At 57.0% G+C, this 23099-nt stretch overlaps 5 protein-coding genes across 5 annotated transcripts; 4 read left to right on the top strand and 1 right to left on the bottom strand.

Annotated features, from left to right (window-relative positions):
* Nucleotides 1-367: 367 nt before the first annotated feature.
* Nucleotides 368-9495, top strand: ENH_00079390 (hypothetical protein, conserved; the record flags this gene model as incomplete). The annotated part of the gene is made up of 10 exons (XM_013583159.1): nucleotides 368-1984; nucleotides 2105-2473; nucleotides 2726-4648; nucleotides 4902-5188; nucleotides 5461-5787; nucleotides 6063-7575; nucleotides 7765-8053; nucleotides 8237-9173; nucleotides 9226-9371; nucleotides 9473-9495. 10 exons carry the CDS (start codon nucleotides 368-370, stop codon nucleotides 9493-9495), a joined length of 7431 nt encoding a protein of 2476 aa, XP_013438613.1.
* Nucleotides 9496-11584: 2089 nt separating this feature from the next.
* Nucleotides 11585-14022, top strand: ENH_00079380 (WD domain, G-beta repeat-containing protein, putative; the record flags this gene model as incomplete). Its single annotated transcript, XM_013583158.1, has 5 exons — nucleotides 11585-11840; nucleotides 12270-12448; nucleotides 12939-13266; nucleotides 13530-13600; nucleotides 13795-14022. The coding sequence occupies 5 exons, from the start codon at nucleotides 11585-11587 to the stop codon at nucleotides 14020-14022; spliced, it is 1062 nt and encodes a 353-aa protein (XP_013438612.1).
* A 487-nt stretch (nucleotides 14023-14509) lies between these two features.
* Nucleotides 14510-17504, bottom strand: ENH_00079370 (hypothetical protein, conserved; the record flags this gene model as incomplete). The annotated part of the gene is made up of 3 exons (XM_013583157.1): nucleotides 14510-16754; nucleotides 16980-17196; nucleotides 17375-17504. The coding sequence occupies 3 exons, from the start codon at nucleotides 17502-17504 to the stop codon at nucleotides 14510-14512; spliced, it is 2592 nt and encodes an 863-aa protein (XP_013438611.1).
* Nucleotides 17505-17735: 231 nt separating this feature from the next.
* Nucleotides 17736-17984, top strand: ENH_00079360 (hypothetical protein, conserved; the record flags this gene model as incomplete). Its single annotated transcript, XM_013583156.1, has 1 exon — nucleotides 17736-17984. One exon carries the CDS (start codon nucleotides 17736-17738, stop codon nucleotides 17982-17984), a length of 249 nt encoding a protein of 82 aa, XP_013438610.1.
* A 681-nt stretch (nucleotides 17985-18665) lies between these two features.
* Nucleotides 18666-23099, top strand: ENH_00079350 (hypothetical protein, conserved; the record flags this gene model as incomplete). Its single annotated transcript, XM_013583155.1, has 2 exons — nucleotides 18666-20216; nucleotides 20386-23099. Coding segments are annotated over 2 exons (4265 nt in total), but the record flags the coding sequence as incomplete, so codon positions are not given.

Below are 23099 nucleotides of genomic sequence, written 5' to 3'. Positions count from 1 at the left end.
CGCTGCTGCTGCCCGCGCCCGTGCTGCTCATTGTCTGCTGTATAGAGGGTTTCTTACAACCTTCTTTCCTAGATTTTGAGCCAACAAGCACATTTGGCGAGTTTAGTGAAGCTGGAGGCGCTGCTGCGGGCGCTCCTTCTGCCGCCGCTGGTGCCGCTGGACTGCCTACCGGGGGGCCACCAGTCCGCTGGTTGGTCGGGTATAGCGGCCCTTTTATTCTCGCTGCAGCTGCAGCTGTTGTGCTTCTATTGCAGCAGATGCCCGTCAGCTGCTTCTGCAGCATCACACCCCATGGCTTTTCCCAGAGGCCGCGGCTGCTGAGCGATTGCTTGCTGCTGCTGGGGATCCGGCACCTCATCGCCGTGCGATGCAGCAGCAGCAGCAACAGCAGCAGCAACACCAGCCGCTGCTCCCTTTCGTGGCTGCTGCCGGTGACAAAGGTGCGGTTGGTGACCCACGGTGCTCAGCAGCAGGAGTAGCAGCAACGGACACAGAAGCAGTAACACCGGCGGAAGAAGGGTTAGATGGGACGCCTTCCTTCAGTTTCGCTGCTGCTGTACGAGCAGCAGCAGAAGCGGCGGCAGCTGCCGCTGCTTCGCACGAGGAAACATTACACTCGAAGGCTTTCTTTCTGTGGAACTCGGCAGACAGCAGCAGCGGCAGCAAGTGCTGCGTTCAATTTTCCAGACTGTCGGGTGTTTACGCAGCAGAAGCAGGGGCAGCAACTGCCGGCAGCGCAGCGGAAGGGGATCCAACAGATGCAACTGCGTCAGCAGCAAATGGCTGCGCCGGCGAGGCCCACACCGCCAAAGAAGCAGCAGCCGCAGCTGCTGCAGGACAAGGCGCCACTGAGATCTACGAGCAGCAGCTGCACGAGTGTCACGCACTGCTCCAGCAGCTGCTCGTAGGCGACGCAGCGCAGCAGCAGCAAGCAGAGGCTGTCTTTCTCTCTTGCTGCGAGTCCCCGGGGGTGCTTCTGGCTCTGACTGCTTACGCCATTTGCGGCTTTAATTCAGCCTTGTTTGCTCATTCTTGCTATCATGCTGCTGCTGCAGCTCAAAAAAGGCCTGAAGCGGGTGGCAGCAGCAGCCGGGGTGGGCCACCGGCGGCGACACAGCAGCAGCAGCAGCAACAACAACAGCAACAGCAGAAGCAGCAACAGCACCTAATTTGCTTGTGCAGTGCCCCCGGATGCTGCTGCGTATTTTCGCACCAGGGGCAGCAGATGCTGCACTCTGCAGCTACACTGGGCAGCAGCACCAGCAGCAGCAGCGCAAGCCAAGCCAGCAGCGGCTTTCTGCTGCAGGTTTTATGTGCCACGCTGCTGCGACAGCTCGTGGGGCCCCGCTGGAGCAGGTTCGACCCCAGCGAACGACAGGCAGCGCTGCTGCTCCTGCTGCACTCCGCCCCATGCCACCCTCAGGAGCAGCTGCAGCAGCTGCTGCACAAGGTGCTGACGCAGCTAGTGGCTTACCAACAGCAGCGCGCAGCGGACCCGTGCTGTTGCTGCGGGCGAAAGCTGTTGCAGCAAAAGCTGCAGCAGCTTCGAGCAGCAGCAGACGCGAGAGATACTCTGTGCAGCAGCAGCACCGCCAGCAGCAGCAACGCCAGGTGCAGGCGGCAGCCTCTAGAAGCTGCTCCCACCAGTGTGCCGCCGCTGCTGTCGGCAGCAGCTGTAGAGGCCAATGGTACCGCTCCGAACCAGCCGGCAAACCCTGACGAAACAGCAGCAGCAACGGCGGGAGCAGCAGCAGCACCAGGAGCAGCAGCAGCAAGTAGCACCAAAGCAGCAAGGGAGCCTGCGAGGCCTCAAGTGTCCCGTTCGAACAGTGGTGTGACAGCAGCAGGAGCAGCATCACCGACGGCAGGCCCAGCAGCCGCTGCTGCTGCTGCTGATAGCATTGCTGCTGGCTGTTGCTACTCGGGGCATTTGTGCTGCAGTGCAGCGGAGTGCCTGACGGAACAGGTTTTGATGCGAGTAACAGTAAGCAACAGCAGCAACAGCAGAAGCAGCCCGACAGATATGTGGAAGCAACACTAGCATCAATGTACATTCTGAACAGATTCGTGAATGTGCTGCTGCTGTGCTTGGGCCTTTGCTCAGGAGTTGGTGCAGCGCGCAGCAGCAACACAGGAGGCGCAGCAGGCAGCAGAAGCAGCAGCAGCAATAGAGAAAGCTCCTTGCTGCGGCAGTCCCCGGTTCGTCATGCATGCAACGCTGAGGCTGCTACAGGTGCTGCTCAGGGACTGCCCGAATTTCCTGTTGCTGCAGGAGCAGCGGCTGCAACAACTGCTGCAGCTGCTGCTGCATACCGCAGGCGGACGCCAGACGTATAGCGTAGTGCTGGCTCCAGGTATGCTTGCTGCGGCTGCAGCAGACAGCTCCGCCGTTGACGCAGGACTCACCGTAGCAGCAGCAGTCCTGACACCGCTTGCTGCTATTGAAAAGACTAGAAGAAGACTGCAAATCAAAGTGGGTTCTAATTGCTTTTTTTTTGCTGGTGTTGTTCCTGAGCATTTTGCTGTCGCCGTTTCTGCATTTGGTGCTCTTTCTAATGCTTTATGCGTTGCCACTGCTCTTTGCTGCTGTCTGCTGGCTACAGGCAGACGTGCCTGCTGCAGCTTTTTGCTTCAGCTCGTAGCTGTATTTGCCCTTGTGCTTCTGCTGTGGTTTGCTGCTGCTGCCAATTTGGTGCTGCTGCTGTGATGATTGCTGACAATGCAGAAACCTCGATTGGACACAGCCACGTCAGTTGCATGCCTCGTGGTCTATGTGGAGCTGCTGGAGACTGCGCAAGCGCACAAGCAACACTGCTGCTGCTGCAGCAGCTGCTGCTGGGTGTCGGCCTTGCTGCAGCACGTCCAGCCTCTGGTGCAGCAACTGCTGCTGCTGTTGCGCATCAGCAGCATGCACCTGACAGATGGAGGTCATCTCACTGTAGCTGTGCAGACGCTCCGCTGCTGCGTCCTCATCACCCGTCTTTCCTGTCCTAGCAGCAACAGTATCAAAGGGCAGTATCACAGAGCGCAGCTGCCCGCGCTGGAAGCTGACCTGACGCCTACTGCTGCTGCTGTCGCTGCTGCTGCTGTTGCAGCTGCTGCGGCTGCAACAGATGAGGCTCCCTGCCTGTGCACACCGTCGGAGGCGACACGCAGTACATCGGCGCCTTCACCAGACTCTCCGCTTTCAGGGGCAGCACCAGCAGCAGCAACAGCTGCTGCTGCAGCTTCTCCCGCAGACAACAGCGGCTTGGCGCTGCCGGAACCCTTACTCAAGTCCAATGGCCCGTTAGGAGTGGCAGCAACTGCAACGAATCGTGATTGCTGCAAAAGCTGGGAGTGCAGTATGCGGGCTGAGTTTGCCGCTGTGGCCCCGTTGCTGCTGGACGCATGCATTGCTCTGCTGCAACGCTATTTCTGCACATACGAGGCCTTGCTGCTTCAGGAGGGCGAGGAGGAGCAGCAGCAACAAGGCAGTGGAGCTGCCAAAACCTCCGCAGCAGCAGCAGCAGCAGCGGCTGCAGCAGAGGCCTCTAACGCCCTCAGCACGTCAGGCCGGTGCCTTGTTGTCCAAAGTGTCTGCCTTCTCACAGAGTGTGCTCGCGTGCGTGAATCGAGGGCTCTGATGCTGGACTGCGAAGCTGAAGCTGCTGCTGCTGTGGCAGCAGCGGCTGCAGCAGCATCAGCTGCTCCTGTGGGCGACGCTGCGCACGCTGCTGCATTTGCTGCGGCTGCTGCGAATGCTTCGCAAGAAGCAGACGAGCTTCTCAGTGTGCCGCCTGCTACAGCACGGAGTGGCCAGCAAATGCAAGGCACAGGGGTGCCTGCTGCTGCTGCAGCCCGCGTCGCCACAGAGGAAGAGATATCTGCGGCGCCCTCCCCAGGCCTAACGCTTTTGCTGTCTTTGCTGCTGCCTTATTGCCAGCTGTCTTTGGCAGAGGAACAGCAGCTGCAGCAAAACGCCAGCAACTTTATTGATTGGAGCAGTACAGAGCAGCGGCTTTTGCTGCAAGCACTGCTGCTGCAGCATGGGTACAACAGGCAGCAGCTACAGTTTGTAGGCTTTTCTTCTACAAGCTGTAGTGACGTTTTAACGGAGGCAGCAGCGGTGGCAGCGGGGGAAGCAGCACGGCGACGGTGGCGCCGCCAGCAACAGCAGCAGCAAGAAGAGCAGCAGCAGCGACAACAGAAACGGGAAGCAGATGATGAAGAAGCCCTAGCTGGACAATCTGTTCGCCGCGTCGTGCTGCAGCTGCTGCATGCTCTTGAAACACCTGTGTCCTATCAGTGCAGTTGCAGGGACGCTGCAACAGCCTCAAGAGCAAGCCCAGCAGCTGCTGCTGCTGCAGCGCATGCTGCTCCCGACGAGGCGGGTGACGGTTTTGCTGCCTTCGGGGGCGCGGTAGCACCTGCGGCTGCAACTGAGAGCTGCATCAGCGGGTGCTGCTTGAATTACTGCACAAGTGCTGACTCCGTAGGGATCTGGGGGGATACAGCAGCGCAAGAGAAGGCTCAGCAAGCTGCTAGTGCTGCAGCTGCTGCTGCTCGGCGAGTCGTTGCTGCTTCCGTTGCAGAGGCAGCAGAGTCTCTGCTGCTGATCAGTGCAGAGCGCCGGCAGCAGCAGCTGCCCTGGTGGTCTCTAACTGAGGTGCGTCTGTGCCTGCTGCTGCTCGTGTTGAGCCTTTCTTGCATGTGTTGCTTTTGCTGCTGCTTGAAGTTGTATCGCTGCGCTGTTGCCATGGTCGCTGCATGTGTGTAACGTTGCATGTGTGTAATAGTGATGCTGTTCTTATGAGCGCTGCTTCTGCGTGTTTTGCTGCTGTTGCTGCTCTCTCCCGTTGCATATGCCACAGTTGGTATCTGCCAGTCCTGCTGCTGCTGCTTTTGTTCCTTTCCTGCAGGCAGCACTCTGGGCAGTTGGGTCCACGCAAGCAGAAGCAGCCGCAGCAGCAGCAGCATTAGAAGCGCATGTACAGTGCATAGCGCATGTGTTGGCAGCAGCAGAAGAAGCTGAAGCAGACGCAGCGTCGCCGGGCCCCATTCCTTCGCTGCTGTTGCGCTGCCGCTGCCTTCTTGTGGCCTGTGTGCTTCGGGTGTACGTACACCGCAAGTACGCGCAGGAGGTGGAGACGCTCGCCAGGCTGGCTCTAGGAGCTTTTTGCGGGGAGAAGAATCCCTTGCTGCTAAGGTACTTTGATGCTTTTGCGGGTGGCCTTGTTGCGGTCGCCGCGCTGCTTCTGCGCGCTGCGTGATGCTTTTGCGGGTGGCCTTGTTGCGGTCGCCGCGCTGCTTCTGCGCGCTGCGCAGCCTACAGAAGCCAGTTTGGCGCCAATTTTGAATTGGCAGCTGCTGCATTTATGAATTGGCAGCTGCTGCTTTTGCTGCAGTCCGGAGTCCATGCCTCTGCAATGCGGGTTGTGTGGAGGGTTCAGACTCGCTGTGCTTCCAGTGGTGCTGCAGGTTATGCGGCTGCGTGGCTTTCGAGGCGTTCGTGTCATCCAGCAACGACGAGGCATTTGTGGCGAGCAGCTGCTGCTGTTTTCTGCTATCCTTGCCGCGTTTTCTCCGCGGTTTCAGCGGCGACTCGAACTGCCTGCTGCTGCTGCTGCTGCTGCTGCAGCGTGTTGTATTGGTGACGCCTGCTACAGTCCTGCGCCGGCTCTGTCTCGAAGGATGCTTGGAGGAGCTGCTGCAGCTGCTGCTGCGCGTGGCTGTACGCAGCCCTCCCACGAACCAATTGGTTCAGGGGCTAATCCGCCTCCTTGCCCTTACTTGTCAGAGACACAGGTGCGGTCTTTCAACTCCTGTTGCTGCTGCTGCTGCTTCAGTGCTGCCTCATTTGCCCTTGCACTCTCTGGTTTGTATCTCCTTGCCGTGATTCTTGAGCCATTACTGCTTTCTGCTCCTGCTGCTGTTGTTGGCCGAGCTTTGAGCTGCCTTGATGGCTCAATGCGGTCATAGCGCGCCAGCTGCTGTTGGGCTTGCAGTGCTTCTGTGATTATTGTTGCTTTTGCTTTAGCTCTTGTTGCTGCTGATGGGACTGCTGTTTCTGTTGGCTGCAGCGTGCAGATTTTTCGGGCTTTGCTGCCACCGCTTGCCCAGCGCCTGCAACGGTGTGCTGCAGCAGACAGAAAGCGATGTGCAGCTTTGCAGCGGGAGAGCGCAGCAGCAGCAGCAGCAGCAGCAGGAGCGTCAGCAGCAGTCGAGGGGACCTCGACTTCCACCACACCGGGAGAAAGGCCTGCTTCTTTGCCTCCAGCTCTTGTGGTGTCTCCATATGAAGTGTGTACATGTGTAGAGGCCCTCTCGAGCTGCTTGCTTGCTGCTTACATGCAACTGCAGGAGCAGAGCCAGCAGCAGAACCAGCAGCAGCAGCTAGCAGCAGTTGCTTCCGAGTCTGCGGGGAAGTCGCATGCAGCTGAAGCAGCACCTGAAGCAGATGACGACACAGTGTCATACCTCAACAGCGACGCCACCTTTGCTGCTGTGCTGCGGCTGCTTCTTTCTGCACTGCTGCGCACTGATGATGAAGCGCTGCTGCAGGAGGGCATCTCTTGCGTGGCCCTCGCAGTTGCATGTGCACCTGACTGTGTAGACCTGGAGCAGCAGCAGCAGCACCAGGAACAGCAGCAGCAAATGCCACTTTACAACCTATTGATGTACACAGCAGGCTGCTTGCAATCCCGCTGCGATGTGTCCGCCGTCGTTTCATCTCGCGCTACTACTCTATGGGAGCTGCTGGTTGAGGTGTACAGACAGCGGCTGTCTGCTGCACACCTGCAAGAGCTCTTGCAGCTGCTGCTGCTGCGGCACAGGCAAGCTCGAGATCCTCAGCTGCGCACACAGTTGCTGCGGACATCTTGTTGGCTGCTTCTGCAAGACCCTGAAGGCCTCTTTCCCCTTTTGCTGCAGTCGCGCGCATGCACTCAGCCGCAGCAGCAACAACAGCAACAGGAGCAGAAGGAAAGGCCGCAAGCCCAGCAACAGCAGCAGCAACAGCAGCAGCAGCCGCAGCAGAGGGGCAATACTGCAGTAGGCTCAGTAGCAGGAACAGCCGCTGCTCCACCTGACGCAACGGCCAGTGCAGCAGAAGCTCTCAACAACAGTCGCAGGGGTAGCAACAACGCTTGCAGCCTTGATAGGAAGGTTGCTGCAGCAAAAGGTGCTGCTTCGGCGGGAGACAGCAGGCCAGCTGGGCGAAAGAGCAGCAGCAGCAATCAAAGGAGTCCCAGCAACAACAGCGTTGCGCAGCAGATAGCACGGCACCGCTTGAGGCGAAGGCAGCAGCAGCAACAGCAGCAACAGCAGCAGCTGATGCCTGAGGCAGCAGGAAGCAGCCTGCAGCTACTGCTAATTCTGCTGGTGCAGCATCTGAACGCAGAACAACAACAACGGCTACAGCGCAACAGGAGAAGCCGCTTGCGCCGCAGCAGCAAATTTTCCACTACCATTTTTGTACGGGCCGCCTGCTCCTTTTTCACTGTGGGTGAGGGACAATGGCTTCGCGCTATCGCAGAACAGCAGCAGCAGCAGCAGCAGCAGACCGGAGTCTTCCAGACGTGTCTCGCCCAAGCCGTACGTAATGTGCACTATGCCACTGCCTCTGCTGCTGTTGAGATTTGCTGCTGCTGCACTTCAGTATGCTGCTGTTGCTGCTGCTGCAGTGCGACATCCGCCGCTTCGGGGCTAGCCCTGCAGCAGGGCAGCAGGCTTCGCCTTATTTTTACGGTCTCCGTGTTGCTGTTGTTTCTTGCTCTGCTGCAGCTGCTGCAGTGCGTACTGGGGTTGCATCGCCGCAGGTGCATTGTAAAGCAGCAGCGAGTGCTGCAGGAGCGTCTGCGGTGCCCTGCAGCTGCTTCCTGGTCGCCTGCTGCCGCAGCACAGGCTGATGACGGAGCAGCAGCAGCAGCAGCAGCAGAACCGCGCGGCATATGCAGACTTTCTGAAGGGGCCTTCAAAGGCACAGCAGATGACAGCAGTAGTGGCAACGCAAGCAGCAGCAGCAGCATCAGGAAGCTGCAGCGGCATGCGTCGCTGCATCACTGGACGATGGGTACGAGCAGCAGCAACAGCTGCAGCTTCACAGAGTTCTCTCCAGATTTAATCCCGCTGTACCGTGTGCTGCTTTGGCTGCTGCTGCTGCCGCTGCTGTTTGCCGCTGGTGCTCAGGGTCTTTAAGGCATTTTGCTGGCTGTGCATTTTCGTCCTGTGCATGTCTTTCTTGGTGTTGGTGCAGACACTGGGTTACGCCGGCGTTCTGCTGGCTGGTGCAGCAGCAGGTACAGTTCTGACAGCAGCAACAGCAGCAGCAGCGCATGCAGTTGCTGCAGCAGCGAAAGCAGCTACAGCAGCAACACCACAAGCAGCAGCGGCCTGCATGACCGGAAAAGCACGCCGTTTCGTTTGCTGCTAAAACAGCAACGGGCGGGGCTGCTGCATCAAGCGACAGTGGAGGCGCTGCTCTCGTCTGCGGTAACTGCTGCTGCACACCCGTATCTGTGTGGGCATCTATGGCCTGAGGAGGTGCAGCAACAACTGCAGCAGCTGCAAGAGCTGCAGCAGCAGAAGCAGCAGCAGTCCAGCCACCAGCAGCAAGGGAGGCTCTATGGCATGGCGTGCAGCAGGAGCGTTTCGCCCCAGTGCACAGCTATTTCGCTGGAAGTGCCACAGCTGCAGCAGCAGCAGCAGCAATTGTCACTGCGGAGCAGCAGTTCATTCGACGGGAAGAAAGACTCTGAATGGGATGCAGGTACACCTGAGGACCCAGTTGCAGCTACAACAGCTGCAGTTACTGGCAGCGGGGCTCAACAGCGGCCTGCGGCAGCGTCGCCTACAGCGGCAGGTGTTTCTGCGGCAGTGGCAGCAGCTGCTGCTGCTACGGCTCCCGATGGAGCAGCATGTCACGCAGTCAGCGGTGACATGAGGTTTTTTGTGCTGCAACAACAACAGCAGCATCAGCAACAATCGCACTCCGTTAGTATGCCAGCTGTTCTACTCCAACAGAGGCTGCGGCAGGAGGCGCAGCAGCAGCTACCGCAGCAAACGCAGCTGCTTCAGGGCAGGTTTACTACTCAAGAGCAGCAGAACACAACTGCCTTGCAGCTGCTAGCTGCCAGTGGCCGGCAGCGACAGCAGCAGCAGGAGACCGACAGCTCAGACGATGGAGAAATGAGGTGCGACAGGCCGTCTGTTTGATAACACTCGCGGCTGCTGCTGCTGCTGCAGCTCCAGGCTCGAGCACTCTGGCAGCCCTATTTACGATTTGGGGCACCGTTTACTGCAACAAGAGCTGAAACGCAGCGAAGGCGCAGCAGCAACGACAGTGCAGCAGCCGCAGCAGCAGCAGCAGAAGAGCAGCTGCCTTGTTCTTGGTAATCTATCAAGTGTACAGTTCGTTTGTTTGCTTTTTGCACTGCCGGTATGTAATCTGAGCGTTGAGGTGCGTGAACAGGTTAGGGGTGGTCCGTTACAGGCGATAGCAGGACTTATCACTGAACTTCATTTTTAAATAAATTGTTAAATTCATTTTTTAACGCATAAGCTTCGATCAATCGTCGAGCAGTATGCAAAAAAACAAGGAAGACCCATAGGGCGGCCGCAGGCATAGACCAGCTGCAGCTGCAGCTCCGGTGCAAGCAGAAGCACCGAGGAGCAAAGACTGAGAGACACAGACGGAGACTCATGTAAAGTTAAGAATACAGACAGAACACGAATGCAAAGACTTTCCAAGCACGCACGAAAAAGAAGACCAATGGACAAGACCCCGGCTGTATACTGTTTGCTTGCACTGCCGTGAACGTCTCAGTGTGGCACTTGAATTGGCAGTTGGTCAGCAAGAGCAGGCCGGCACTGCCGTTTGTCCAGTCGAAATGGTTTCAGCGTAGAGGATTTAAGCAAACTTAGTTTTCCGGACCTCCTCAGTCATTGCCAGTTAGTTATATACTTGCAAATAAACGGCACTGCCAAAGTGGGGGCCTGCGAAGCAGGCAGATTCCCCGTTCTTTTGGTGTCCCATTCAGCTATTCGCACTTTACTACTTGCTTTTTGTCATGCTGGGGTTTGCTGAGGCTAGGTGCGGCTAGATAGAGGCCACTGGTGGCGGCTGGTCTGAAGAGCCTTGATGCTTACGTCGTGCAACAATTATGTGGGCCGGCGTACTAAGTACTAAGTGAGGACGCACTTGCTTCAGAGGCGGACCATAGGCTGCTCAAGTGAAAGAAGAGAGGCATTGCAAGGAAAAACAGAAGGAGTACGAGACACTTATATGAAGCAGCACATGCTGAAACACAATTTAGAGGCGCAGGCACGGAGGAAAAGTACGCACCACGAAGAACGAAAAGACGGAAAACTGTATGAAGTGTGCAGCACCAGAGACCCGGAGTAACAGGAGAAGATAAAAGAAAGCAAAAGCAGAGCTGCAAAGAAGCGGAATTAAATATTGGCCATCACTACTGTAGATGCTGCTGGCACTGCTGAAGCCAAAAGGTCACCTGCGGAAATCTTAGTGGCCTTTCTGTTCGTCGGACTGTGGCTCAGGGTGATTCGTAACAAAATCTCACTATAATAACTTATTTGGCGTAGAAAGTTATAATTCTTTCAAAGATTTAAAGCACCTCATGCCAACTGAACGCATGCAGGTGTCCCCCCAAGCTACTACCGGAATATTCGGCCAACGCTGGCGTAGTGACCGCTCCACAGGCCAAAGTGCCCCACGAAAGGACCTGTTCCTTCGGTGTTGTTTGTATTTGGGAAAATTGAAATAATAAATATTCGGTTTTAGGTGTACCAACACGCACAACAACCAGCAGCCACAGCCTTACGGTCCCTCTCCCACAGACGGCAAGTGCCACAGTGGCTACGTGAGAAACAGCAACAGCAGCAACATCAACAGCAGCAGAAGAAATGCTAGCGTGAGCAGCAATGTGCGGCTGAGAAGATATAGAAACAGGAGAATTGAGGATACATCGCGGAGCTGCACGCAAAGGGGTACCCTCCATTGAGTCAAGGCGTACACGTCGCCTGTTGGTCTCACGTGACAGCTGCACGTCACCGGTATCAAGAAATAAAACGTGAGGCTACACTAGACTGAGGAAAAAAAAAGGTTGCAGATGGAAGACGAGACAAAGTGATACAAACAAATAGAACGCACTGCACGGGGAGTGGCGCAGAGCCTGGGAGACGGAAAACGAGCAAAAGGTGAACAAAAAGCAAAGATAATTAGGGGCGAAGAGAAGACAATAAAAAAAAAGAGAAACCAAGGCCCAACACAGGGACTGGCGGAAACAAGAGGGCAAGTGAGCAGAGGGGCAGCAACGCAGGCATGCCGAGGCAGCAAATGATAGAGAAACAAGTGCAAAGAGACTAACAGAGCGCTGCATGCTTAAAGAAAAAGAGCATAAAAAAAGAACTAAGAACGTGAAGAGACAAGCATGCAGGCCTAAGGAGACCCAAACGGCCAAGTAGTTCCAATCTGGCCGAGGGCGCCAAACGGATTAATAGCCAAGTGCGCAGCTACAAACAAAGCGAGCGAAGGAAAACGAAAACACACAGAGGCAGGCCCAGCCTCAAAACCAGCTTGCTCATCATGGACACCAAAGACGCTCCTCAGATAATAAACCACTCCGTAGCATCTGTGACGTACGTGCCACATGCTGCTTGCTGGGTCCCGCACAGCATTTGCTGCTTCGCTGGAGGCGAAGCCGCGAAGCGCACTGGGGATCTTGAGGTCTACAGACTGTCCGATGCTCAGCTAAAAAGGCAGCATCACAAAGAAACAAAGTCGGGGGTCAAGTGCATGGCTGCTGCACACAGTCCAGCAGGCGGGCGCTGCATCCTTACGGGTAAGCTTAATAAGCAACAGCAGCTCCAGCAGCAGTAGCTGCGCATTCGACGACCGCAACAGCTCCAGCGGCAGTAGCTGCGCATTCGACAACCGCAGCAGCTGCAGCACCCGCAACAGCAGCAGGTCCCTGACTGGCAGGTGCTGCTAGCGTTGTAGTGGGGGCGCGTGTAGCTGCAGTCTGGTGTAGTTGTAGTTTCAGCAGAAGCGCAGCAACTGCCGAAGGGCTACAGTGGGGCAGGCTGCATGCCCTCAGTCGTGCTGCAGCAGCTGGAGCAGCTACAGCTGCAGTATCAACAGCATCAAGTGTTTTGCAACGCAGCAACAGCATTCATAACAGAGGTTGCAGGTAAATTAACGGTAAAAGGACGGGCAAGCAATTCTGACTTAGCACTTGCTTGTGTTTTATTTTCCCTTTTGCCTGCAAAAGGCCACTTCGATGGGACCCTGAGTGCTTGGGACAGCGAATGCGTGGAAAGGGCCGTGTGGCAGCTGAAGGCTCACGAGACAGTCGCCAACGCGGTGTCTGCACACCCCAAAGAGCCCCTGGCGGTGACTGGGGGGAGGGATGGAACAGTAAAAGTGTGGGACTTGAGGACGAAGCAGAGCGTGAGGAAACAAAGTGAAAAAAGACCCACAAAAAGATCTAGGGGCACATGAAAAGCCAAACATACAGACGGGAACAAAGACTGGCAGACATAAAAATAGACTAAATATGCCGTTCACAATGAAAGGCAGGCAAAGATAGACGAACTGACATGATTAAAGAAATGCTGCACAGCAAACGGTAGTAGAAAGGCCATACCTACAAACAAAGAGGACAGAGAGAAAGAGGATAGACGACAAAAGCCAAAGCAAAAGGCAAAAAGAGTTAAAGAATAGCTCAGAGCGAGGAACAGCGAAAAGCAAGCAGAGCTTTCGATACGGAGCCACAAGTCAAAAACGTTTGTAATGAAGTGCATCAGTGTTGAGTGCACCTGGCATAAGACACAACTTCTCTAGCCTGAGCATCGACTGCAGCAGCAGCAAGTGCAGCCAGAGGAACTCTGCTGATGCTTTTGTGATGTTTTGGGTTTTCCTTTTACCGCATGTGTACTAGGTAGTGTCGCTGGAGCCTGCAGAAGGGGAAGAAGCTGCGGAGTGCTGGGCCGTGTGCTGGGGAGATTGCACAGAAGGCATTGGCCGTGGGGGCGTTATTGGCTGCGGCTACGACAACGGCGACGTGAAGCTGTTTGACCTCCGCAGCATGCGTTTGCTGACAGAGCGCAACCTGGATTATGGAGTCTGCGGCATTGCCACTGACAGAGCAGACATATGCCTCAACAAGCTGCTCGTGGCCGCGCTCGAGGGGCGCCTTTTCACAGCTGATCTCAGGACCTGCCACCCAGAAGAAGGCTACACCTTTGGAGAGCAGCAGATTTCTGCAGGTAAGCCACAAACGATTCGCCGTGGGGATTCAGCCAATGACTGCAAGCCCTGCAGCCTCAGCAACATGAACTGCATCTGCAGCAGACCCTTGGGATGAAGCTGCGTGCATTTCGAATGCCTGGTCCTTCCTCAAGTGGCTCGGGGTCCATTGATGAGCCCCTGTCGCTGCTGTTGCAAAAAACTGGGACAACTGCAATACCCCGCATGCTGTGGGAGCTGCTAAAGAATTGCTGTTGTTTTGGGATCTTGAGTTCCTCTGTAGGCACCATTTGGGGTGTGTACCCACTCCCTCAAAACAGAGAAATAGCCGCAGCTTCTTGCGGCAGCGGAACGGTGAGGCACCCTTAATTTATGTTGTTTCCCTACTCAACTCCGTGCTGTTTCCGGCCTTGTTTGCCACCGCATAGTGCAGCAACAGCAGCAGCAGCAACAGCCTCAGCAACAACTGTTGCCGCTGCTAAAGTGCCTGCTGCTGCTACTGTTTGCTTCCATTTGTGCCTGTGGCACTTTTGCTGCTCCCATGGCAGGTGACTGTGCTGCTCTACTCTTACCCCGAGCAGCGCAGCCTGACGGACCCGCAGACTGGCTTAGCCCGTGGGATCGTTGGAACCCAGCAAGTGCTCAACGACGCCGAAGTTAGCAGCCAGCCAGTGGTGGCCTGGGACTGGCACCCTCAGAAGACAGGGCTGGCAGTCTGCGCCTCTTTAGACCAACAAATAAGGCTCACAGTTGTTACGAAACTCAACCTCTACTGAACCTAATGAGGCTGGAGTTGCAGGCGCATATGATCTAGGTGCAGCTGTGGCTGCACTTGCTTGCTTGTGCTCAGTGTTATGCATAAAAGCTGCAGCAGCAATTACAGCAGACTGAGCAGAGAGCTAAAAGCCAAGTGCGCGTAACTTCAACTTGCTGGGCCTGCAGCACCACCAGACTGCTGTTGCTGTTGCCCAGCAAGGACAGCCGTAGCCTCAATAGCAGCGCCAAAAAATGGCAGAGTGCAACGATTCTGAGATAAGAACTGAAGCACCTCTTGGCACCTCTTGGCAGCGGCCGCTGTTGCTGGTGCAACTGCTGCAGTTGCTGCTGCCGCTGGCCCTATCAATGTGTGGTTGCAAGTCGTTTCGGTTCATGACAATAACCATGCATTTGCGAAACTAGCGCCTTCCAGCTGCGTTAAAAAAACAGTGCAGGCCTCAATTATGCTCCAGACGATGTTGCACGCTGCAGAAGCAACAGGTTGCACTAGCTGCTGATTTCGGTAGATTTCTGCAGGGTCGTTGCAGCTGCAACGGCAGAGGATGCAAGGGCCGCCGCTGCTGCGTCACTGGTTGCTGCTGCCTTCCAGGCAGCTGCAAGGGCATCTTTGTGCGCGTCTCTCAGCCTCTGGTGGTGGCGCTGCAGCCAACCAAATGTGTCGGACGGACACAGCCGTTCCAGAAAATCCCCTAAGTCTTCTCTCAGGCGCCGCACGCGGCGGCTGCGGCAGGTAACAGCAACGCCACCCGCTGCTGCTGCCCCTGCATATTCAAACTGGGGTCCTGCCAGGGACAGACACTGACGCAATTCTGCTGCTGCTGCCGCTACTGCGGGCGCTGTCGCTGCGGCTCTTGCTTCTGGTTGGGGCTGCTGCTTCTGCTCTGCACTGGCGCTGCTGCAGCAGCCGCTGCTGCTGGTACCTGTGCTGGGGCCACAGTGTTGCGCTGCCTGCAGCTCTTGCTGCTGCTCCTTCTTACACAGGCCCTGCTGATGTTGCTGCTCCTGGTCACCTAATTGCTGCTCTTGCTGCAGCAATAAAGCGGCCTTTACAACGGCCTTGCCCGTGTCAATGAGGACTTGCTGCTGCGCCACATTAAAATCGAAGCACACATCTAGAGGCCCGTCACCATTGTTGACGGCCAACGCCTCTCCTCCGAACTGCTGCAGCAGCAGCAGCAGCCAGTCACTGCTGGCCGTGGTTAAGGAAGTTCCCAGCAGCAAAGCAACAGGGGGTGCACCTGGCACCCACTCCTTTCTGCTGCTTCTACTGCCACTGCTGCTGGTTGGACAGCTGGAAGCAGCCGAGCGGCCAGCCTCTCCGGAATTGTGGTCCGTAGCAGCTGCGGCCTCAGCAACAGCAACAGCAGTTTCTGCTGCTGCCTTGCTTGCACCGCAACGGGGCAGCAGCCAGTAGCCGGGAGAGCAACAGATACTGCATGTACACCTAGCGCCACCCCTGCATGTGAGGTGGACTGCAGCAGCAGCGCAGCACTTGCTGCTTGTGCTAGTGCAGTCGCCGGAGCAGCAATGGCAGGTGCTACAATGTGTCACGAGCTGCTGTTTCTTGACGAGTGCAACAGAGTCTTTTGGGGAGGTCCCTGCTGCAGACGGCGGATCGTGTTCACCGCTAGCAGCAGCAGCAACAGCAGCAGCAGCCCGCTGCTGCAAGACGCCATGCACTGACGGCCACTGTAGCTCAGCTAGCCGGGGTGCAAGCGCCTGCTGCTGGTCTGGCTGCAACAGCAAAAAGCTAGGGTCAAACAATCCTTGAGCTGCAGCTGCTTCAGCTGCTGTGGCAGATGCAGCGCCGCACTTGCCCGTAACAGCAGCAGCGGAAGCAGCAAGCAGCAATGCTCTGTTGAAACCTTCAGCAGCAAATGCCGCGTGGGGAGAAAAAAGGCACTCATCAAAAAGGAGACACAGAGGCAGACAGCAGCTCCCGCATGCAGGACACGCTGGCTGTAGACGCCACCCTTTTGCTGCACCCGATGCAGCTGCTGCTGCTTCCACCGCTGCTGCTCCTGCTGCGGCTCCTGAGGTAAACGGAGTAGCTGCTTGAACAACCTTGCCGTCTTTTTCACTTATGGAAACCCACAGGACTTGAGTGTGGTGCAATGCTGCGTCGAACTGAAAAGGGCATGCAGCAGGCTTTTGCTGCTGCTGCTGCTGCTGCTGCTGCATATGGCCAATGCATCTAAAGAAAAACACGTTCCCGTGCAGTTCAACGAGCGGAAGGAACGAAGGCAGATGAAATAAAGAATAATTCAGTGGAAACGCAGCCGCAGCAGCAGCAGCGGTCATGGACCCAGTTGATGCTGCTGCAGCTGCTACTGTTGCTGCTTCAGCAGTGTTTGGGTCAACAAAGGCACCAGGTGCTGCAGCGGCTCGTACCGCAGCAAGAAGCTTATTCTCCATAGTAACGAGACAGCACTGCTGCTGCTGCTGCTGCTGCTGCTCTTTGGGGCCCTTCCGTTCAAAACTTTGTTGCTGCTGTTCTCCGCTGAGGTGGTTCTGCTGCGGCGAAAAAGGGCGAAGGGCAGACTCGGGTGCAGCAAAAAGAGACAGCAGTAGCAGCAGCGCATAACGCTCCAAGTTGTCTACGTTCTGTGTCAGCAGCAGCAACCGCTTTGGCTGCTGCAGCAGCAGCAGCGCCAACACAAAATGCGACAGCGACGGGAAGGACTGAGCGTACAGTCCAGGAGGGTGTGCTGCAAACCAAAAGCGCGTCATCCTGATGCAACAGCAACAGCAGCAGCAGCAGCAGCAGCAGCAGCAGCAGAACAAGAATGCACTCATGCTCAGCACAGGGCAGCGCTGCAGCGATTCAAACTGGCGAAAGTGAAACAGCGGCAGCTGCTCTACCTGCTGCGGCGGCTGCTGCTGAACAGCAGCAGCAGCCGCAGCAGGCACAGCAGCTGCATCAGCAGATGTCGCAGCCGTAGGTGCTGCAGCTGACCAGTCAGCAGGGGACTCCAAAGCTTTAGCTACTGTTGCCTGATCCGAGCTAAAGGCTCCCCATACGCCTGAAGATGACACGCGCTGCTGCTGCTGCTGCTGCTGCCCTCGCTTAGAATAAGGTCCTGTTTGCTGCGTCCCCTTGGGAAAACGCTGCTTTCGTTGCCGCTGCTGCTGCTGCTTCCGGTACAAGGGGATTCCGCTTTTGCTGCCGAGCCCTGCAGCAAGTTAAAACAAACAAAAGCAGCAGTAGAAGCAGCCACACTAGCTCACGCTGCGAGGGCAGCACCAAAATCAAGAAAGCCAATAACTGCAGCAGCAGCAGCAGCTGGACAAATTGCTGAAATGCCACAAACAGCAGAAGCAGCAGCATGTCTTCGTCGACCGCTAGTCTACCTGCTCCTGTAAGAATAATAAGGGGGTGGGGGCAAAAGGGGTCAAAAAGCAGTTGCTGCATCGTGCTGTTGCTGCTGGTGCTGCTGCTGCGCGTGCGTCCCTGCAGCGGCTCCTGGTCTTGAAGCTTCATCTTCCTCTTTGACAGACTTTGCCTGATGCTGCTGTTGCCCCTGGCCCTGCTGCTGCTGCTACCTACTGATTGTACTGCTGAGTATGCTTGTGCAGCTTGTGCCTCCTCCTGGACCCAAAGAAGCCTTGCATCGTAGCAGCAGCAACGGTAGCTAATCCCCTGCCACGCACAGAAAACAGAAATCCTGTTTGCAAAGAGAAGTTGCTGTCAGCGTTGAGGGCGAAGGGCCCCATGGAGCAGCTGGTCACTTGCTGCGCCCAGTCCAGATCAGCAAATCGGCGATTTACGGGGCTGTTCTTGCTCCTAATGCCATTTCTGGGACTGGCTTGTCTCAGATTAAGAGAGAGAAAGGCATCAGAGAGTGCTTACAGCAGCAACTGCTGCAGCGCCTGCTCCAGCTGGAGCGGCTACTGGACTCGAGGGGCCCCTGCACCTACAAACTCGGCATACTTGGGGGGCCCAACTGGAACAGAGGAGTAACGAGTAGCGAATCTATTTAAAATGTAAAGTTTAAATTGTTCAAATATAATTTAGTTCATTCCGCCGTCCATAGGACCGTTCCAGACAGCAGGATAAGCAACAACAGCAGTTGCAGCAGCAGCTGCTGCTCCCGCTGAGCGCAGCACAACGGGAAAAGTCCGTTGCAGCGTCGCGGCTTCACGGTCCGCTGCTCCAGCAGCAGTTTGTCTTATCCTCTTGTTCGATTGTTTTGGTGCTTACCACCAAATTTATTCTGCTGCAAGGCCGCAGCTGCACGCTGCGTGCTGCAGCGTGACTGCGGCAGCAGTTAAAGCAGCACCAGCAACAGCAGCAACTCCAGTCGGCGGCGCCCCTCCAGTAGGAATCAGTCGAAAGGAGACGCTTTTTTTGTGTCCTCTGTTGCTGAGTGCGATTTGCAAGGGATTACTGCGCTCGGAGGAGCCGCTGCAGCAAAAGAAACACCAGGTCGGTAGCAGGAAGCAGCAACATCACCACCTGGCTGCTTCTGCTGCTGCAGCACGGCCACGAGGGCGAACAGCTGCAGGACGTGCTATCTGCTGTCCATTTCTGGCTGTTGTCTCTGTGCTTCGCCCAATCCTGGCGAGAGACTTGGCGGCAGCAGCAGGAGGCTCAGCAGGCTCACCAAGAGCAGCAGCAGCGACAGCTTCTGCTGCTCACACAATGGAGGGTTCTCCTTTGGAGTTCACCTGGGCGGGCCAAGCACTCCTTGCTGCTTCCACTAGCAGAAGCAGCCACAGCAGCAGCAACCCTGCAGCGCATCCGACGTCCCCCGCACTGGCAGCAGCAGGAGGAACAGTTGCAACGGGAGCAGCAGCAACTGGCAAACAGCGCAAGCCGCACATCTTCAGTTTGATTGACGAAGCCTTCCTGCGCGCTGCTGCTTCCCTCTATCAGCAGCAGCAGCGCCGAGTGACGCAGGAGCATATCTCCCAGGGAGAGGAGCAGCGGGAGGGGCCGCAGCTGGCGGATCAGCACCAGGAGCAGCAGCAGCAAGAGCGGAGGGAGCAGCAGCAGCACAGTCAGCACCAGCAGCAGCAGCAGCAGCCGCATCAGGGGCACGATGATGCAGCGCGCAGCCTCTTGTCGTTTAGGGAGCTGCTGCCTCGAGAAGCTGCTGATGGAGAGACGCCAGCGGCTTGCCTCTTCCTCGACAACACATGTGCTGCTGCTGCTGCAGCGCAGCAGCACGTTTTGCTGCCTCCTGTCCATGCTGTTCTGCTCCTGGGACCCTCAGGCAGCCCCAAAGCAGCGCTGGCTGCTGCTGCTATTAGCTACTGCTTCCATAAGCTCCAGAAAGCAACAGCAGCGGAGTCCGAGGATCCAGACGCAGCAGCAGCAGCAGCAGCAACAGGAAGGAGAGAAGCAATCAGTTCTATCAGCGACTTTATAAACAGAATTTGCAGGGCCTGGTCATTGCTGGTGCGAGGGCTTACCTCAGTGGCATCCCCGCACTACAGCAGCAGCAGCAGCAGCAGCAAGTGGTTTTCCCAGGCCTGTGTCTCGACACAGTTTGCTCTTCGCGCCAGAAGTGGGTCAGCAGCACCCCGAGCAGCAGCAGCAGCAGCAGCAGAAACAGCAGCAGCAGCAGGTGCTGTAGCAGGTGTGGCGAGCGTCCCTGAGTGCCAGGTGTACGTGCACCCTCTATTCCTCGCCGCTGACAGAGCTGCTGCTGCGCCGGTGTTTGGTGCTGCTGCAGCAGCAGCAGCAGCTGCTGCTGATGACTCCGCATCATTTGTCCTGCTGCAGCTCGTGAGGACTGCACTCCTGGAGGCCAGCAGGGAAGCAGCAGCGAAAACAGCGGGCGCAGCTGCTGCTGTTGCTGCTGCAGCTGCGTCAGTGCCCAACGAAGCACCCAACGCTGCAGGTGCCGCGGCAGCAGAAGCAGCAGCAGATTTTGACCTTTCGAAAACGCGGGCGAGCGAAGCAGCAGCAGCAGCAACAGCTGCTGCTGCTGTTGCGACGCTGCTGCAGCAGCTAGCTGCCCCGGAAAGGGAAGAAGCCTCATGGCCTTTGACCTGGGGAACTGTTAGCAGCATTTTGTCTATTTTAGGTGTTTGTTGCGAAGTGAAGCAGCAGATAGCTAGAGGGCTAATTGTTGCTGCTGCTCTACCCTGTATCTCCTTCACGCCTCCATCAGGCCACAGCAAACTTCAAAACAGAAGTGCTGCTTCAGTAAGCCTTTTGCTGCTGCTGCTGCTGGTGCTGTGTCAGGTGGGGTGCGGGGCTTTAATATGCGTGAAAAGGCATTTTTTATTGCTAGCTGCCGCTGGTTTGCTGCAGTTGCTGATTTTGCTCTTGTGCAGAGTACCAAACCGTATCTGGTTGTTGCTGCTGATCGCTGTTGTTGCTGCTGCTGCTCCTGATCCTGCTGCTGCTGCAGGTGGTGAGGGATTTTTTCTTTTTCTGTTGTTTGGAGGCGATGGGGTCAGGGGCCGACGATTTGGAAAACTTGTTTGTTTCTTCTCCATTCTTATGCTTCGATTCCGACCTAGCTCCTATTGCAGCAGCGCGGCGCGCTGCTGCTGCTGCATCACAGGTGTACAGACACCTGGTGGGGTGGGTAGCAGAGCTTGGGGGGCGTCAGCTGACAGCCCTCGCCGCTGCAGTGCAGAAAGCGCCTGCAGCGGCTCCACAGGGTGAAGAGTTTGTGCTGCCTTGCTGCTGCAGCACGTGTGCAGACTCCAGAGAAACTGCAGCAGCAGCAGCAGCAGGGGGCACGGCAGCAGAAGCAGCACAAGCTGAGACGCGAAGGCTGCCGGAGTGCCTCTTCAGCTCTCTTTCGAGCCACTTTAGGCCTCGCCCGCCCTCGCAGTCAGAGTTTGGAAGAGCAGCAGCTGCAGTAGTGCTGCTGGAAACTGTGGACTTCCTGCCAGATAATGAGGAGGACGCCACAGCAGCAGCAGCAGCAGCAGCAGCAGCAGCAGCAAGCCATGCGCCGCGCTTCTTCTCAGCGGGCCTCAGTCGCCTCTGTAGCAACTTTTTGAACGAGAAGCTGCTGCAGCACATGCAGCAGCAGCTGCTTCAACAACTTTTGCAGCAGCATTCCGAGCAGCGAGTACTCTCACCTAGAGAGACTGCTGAACTGCATCAAGGCATGGAAGAATTGCTGCAGCAGCAAACGCTGCAGGAGCAGCAACTGCGTAGACAGCAGGAACAGCAGCAGCCCAGTTCTGTCTTCATCTCTGGAGAGGAGGAAGCGGCATCGCCGGCTCTGGCGCTGCTGGAAGGCCGCAGCAGCAGCAGCAGCAGCTCCAAGAAACAGCGGCAAATCAGCGTGTTTGGGTTGCTCTGTGATGCTGCGAGGTCTCCCATAATCAGAGACGAGCAGAGGGATCAATTCTTCTTCCAGAAGCTGCAGCAGCAGCTGCCTGCAGCAAATTTGGCTCTTTGCCGCAGCGTTAGCAGCAGTAGCAGCAACACAGATAGCTCTTCTCCTCTTTCTCTAACTCTGAGGCATGCGTGGGGCAATTGTACGTACACTGTGGATGGCTTTGCTGCTGGGGTTGTTCGCTGCAGCACAGCAGCAAACAGAGCGCTGGTGAACCTGTCTCCTCCGCTGCTGCCGTGGCTGCTGCAGCGCCTTGCCGGCGCTGCAGGCAGCGACAGAAGCAGCAACAGCAGCTGGCTGCTGGGGGCGACGCCTTCGCTTCCTGCAGCTGCAGCAGCGCTGCTGGATTGTCTTTCTCCCCCTAATTGCAGCTGTTCTTTTGCCGTTTGCCTGCCAGCCACTGTGCTGCAACAGCAGCTGCTGCAAAGAAGACTTTTGCTGCCGCAGCACGCGCTCCTGCAGCGACAGTGGTTCCCGGTGTCTGTACACCTGAAGACTGTGGAAAAAGCCGCAGCGGAGCTGCTGCTACGAAATGGCCATCCTGCACCGAACAGTCCGGCTGCTGCTGTTGCAGCGGTAGCTGCATTTGTTGCTGCAGCAGCAAGACTGCGCAACAGTGAAGCCTCTTTGCCTGCTGCTCTTACTGAAACAGAGTGCAAAGCCGCCACTTCAGAAATAGAGACAGCTGCAACAGCAGCGGAAGTTGCAGCAGCAGCAGCAGCAGAGGCGCAGCGAGAACAATCGGCGAGGCCCTGGAAATTGGGCACCTCTGCAGTGTTCCTGTCTAGCAGCGCAGCAATGCAGCTTCTCGAGGTGCAGCAGTGGCTGCAGGATGAGGGAGAGGGGGAGTGGATGGCAGCTGCAGCGGCTGCAGCAGCGGCTGCTGCTGCAGCTGCAGAGAGGCGGCAGCAGGTCCGCGCTGCGATGCGGTCGAGCATCTTGTGCGTTGCTGTTTTGGAGAAGCTGCGCAAACGCAGCAGCAGGAGAAAAGCCCGCGAGGCAGCTGCAGCAGAGGCAGCAGCAGCGGCAGCAGCGGCTGCAGCCGAAGCGAAAGCAGCGACGGAGATTTCAGAACTCAGCGATGCGGCACCGACAGAGACGCAGCAGCATGTCGAAGCCCCGCAGCAGCAGCAGCGAATGCCGCAGCTGCTGCTTGTGGGGAGGCGCGTGGACGATCCACCTCCCAGATCTGCTGCAAGTGCTGCTGCGGCTGCTACGCTATCCGAGAACAGCCGCATCCGGAAGGTACTGCGCATGCAGAACCAGGCTCGGGACGACCTGGAGCAGCAGCAGCAGCAGCAGACGGGTAAAGAGGGACGGCTGCAGCTGCAACAGACGCCAGAGGAGGGTCAGTTACAGCGGCAGCAGCAGGTTTCGCGCAGAGCAGCAGAAGCACAGTCTGCCCTGCACGCCGGCAGCAGCAGCAGCAAAGCTGCAGAGCAAAGCCAGCAGCTTTCTGTGGAAGCATCTGAAGGCGAAGCAGCTGGTGAAGGAAGCTGTGACAAAGTGGCAACAGCAGCAGCAGAAGCAGCAGCAGGAGGAGCAGGAGCAGCTGCAGCAGACCCTGCACAGCAAGAGGCGGTTGCGACGGTAGCCCGAAGTAACCAGGCGAGGTCGCAGAGACAAAGGCGGCAACGGAGACGCCGTGCCTCCCGAGCAGCGTCCGCAGCAGCAGCAGCAGCAGCAGCAGCAGCTAGCGCCCCTGTAGCAGCAGCTTTAGTCTCGCACCACCCCAAATTCTACCCCGCCCCCCCGCCCCCTCCACT

Source organism: Eimeria necatrix, genomic scaffold (genome assembly GCF_000499385.1).
Source record: "Eimeria necatrix Houghton genomic scaffold, Enh_scaff84, whole genome shotgun sequence".
Classification (NCBI taxonomy): domain Eukaryota; phylum Apicomplexa; class Conoidasida; order Eucoccidiorida; family Eimeriidae; genus Eimeria; species Eimeria necatrix.
This window is presented reverse-complemented; position numbering and strand designations above follow the sequence as displayed.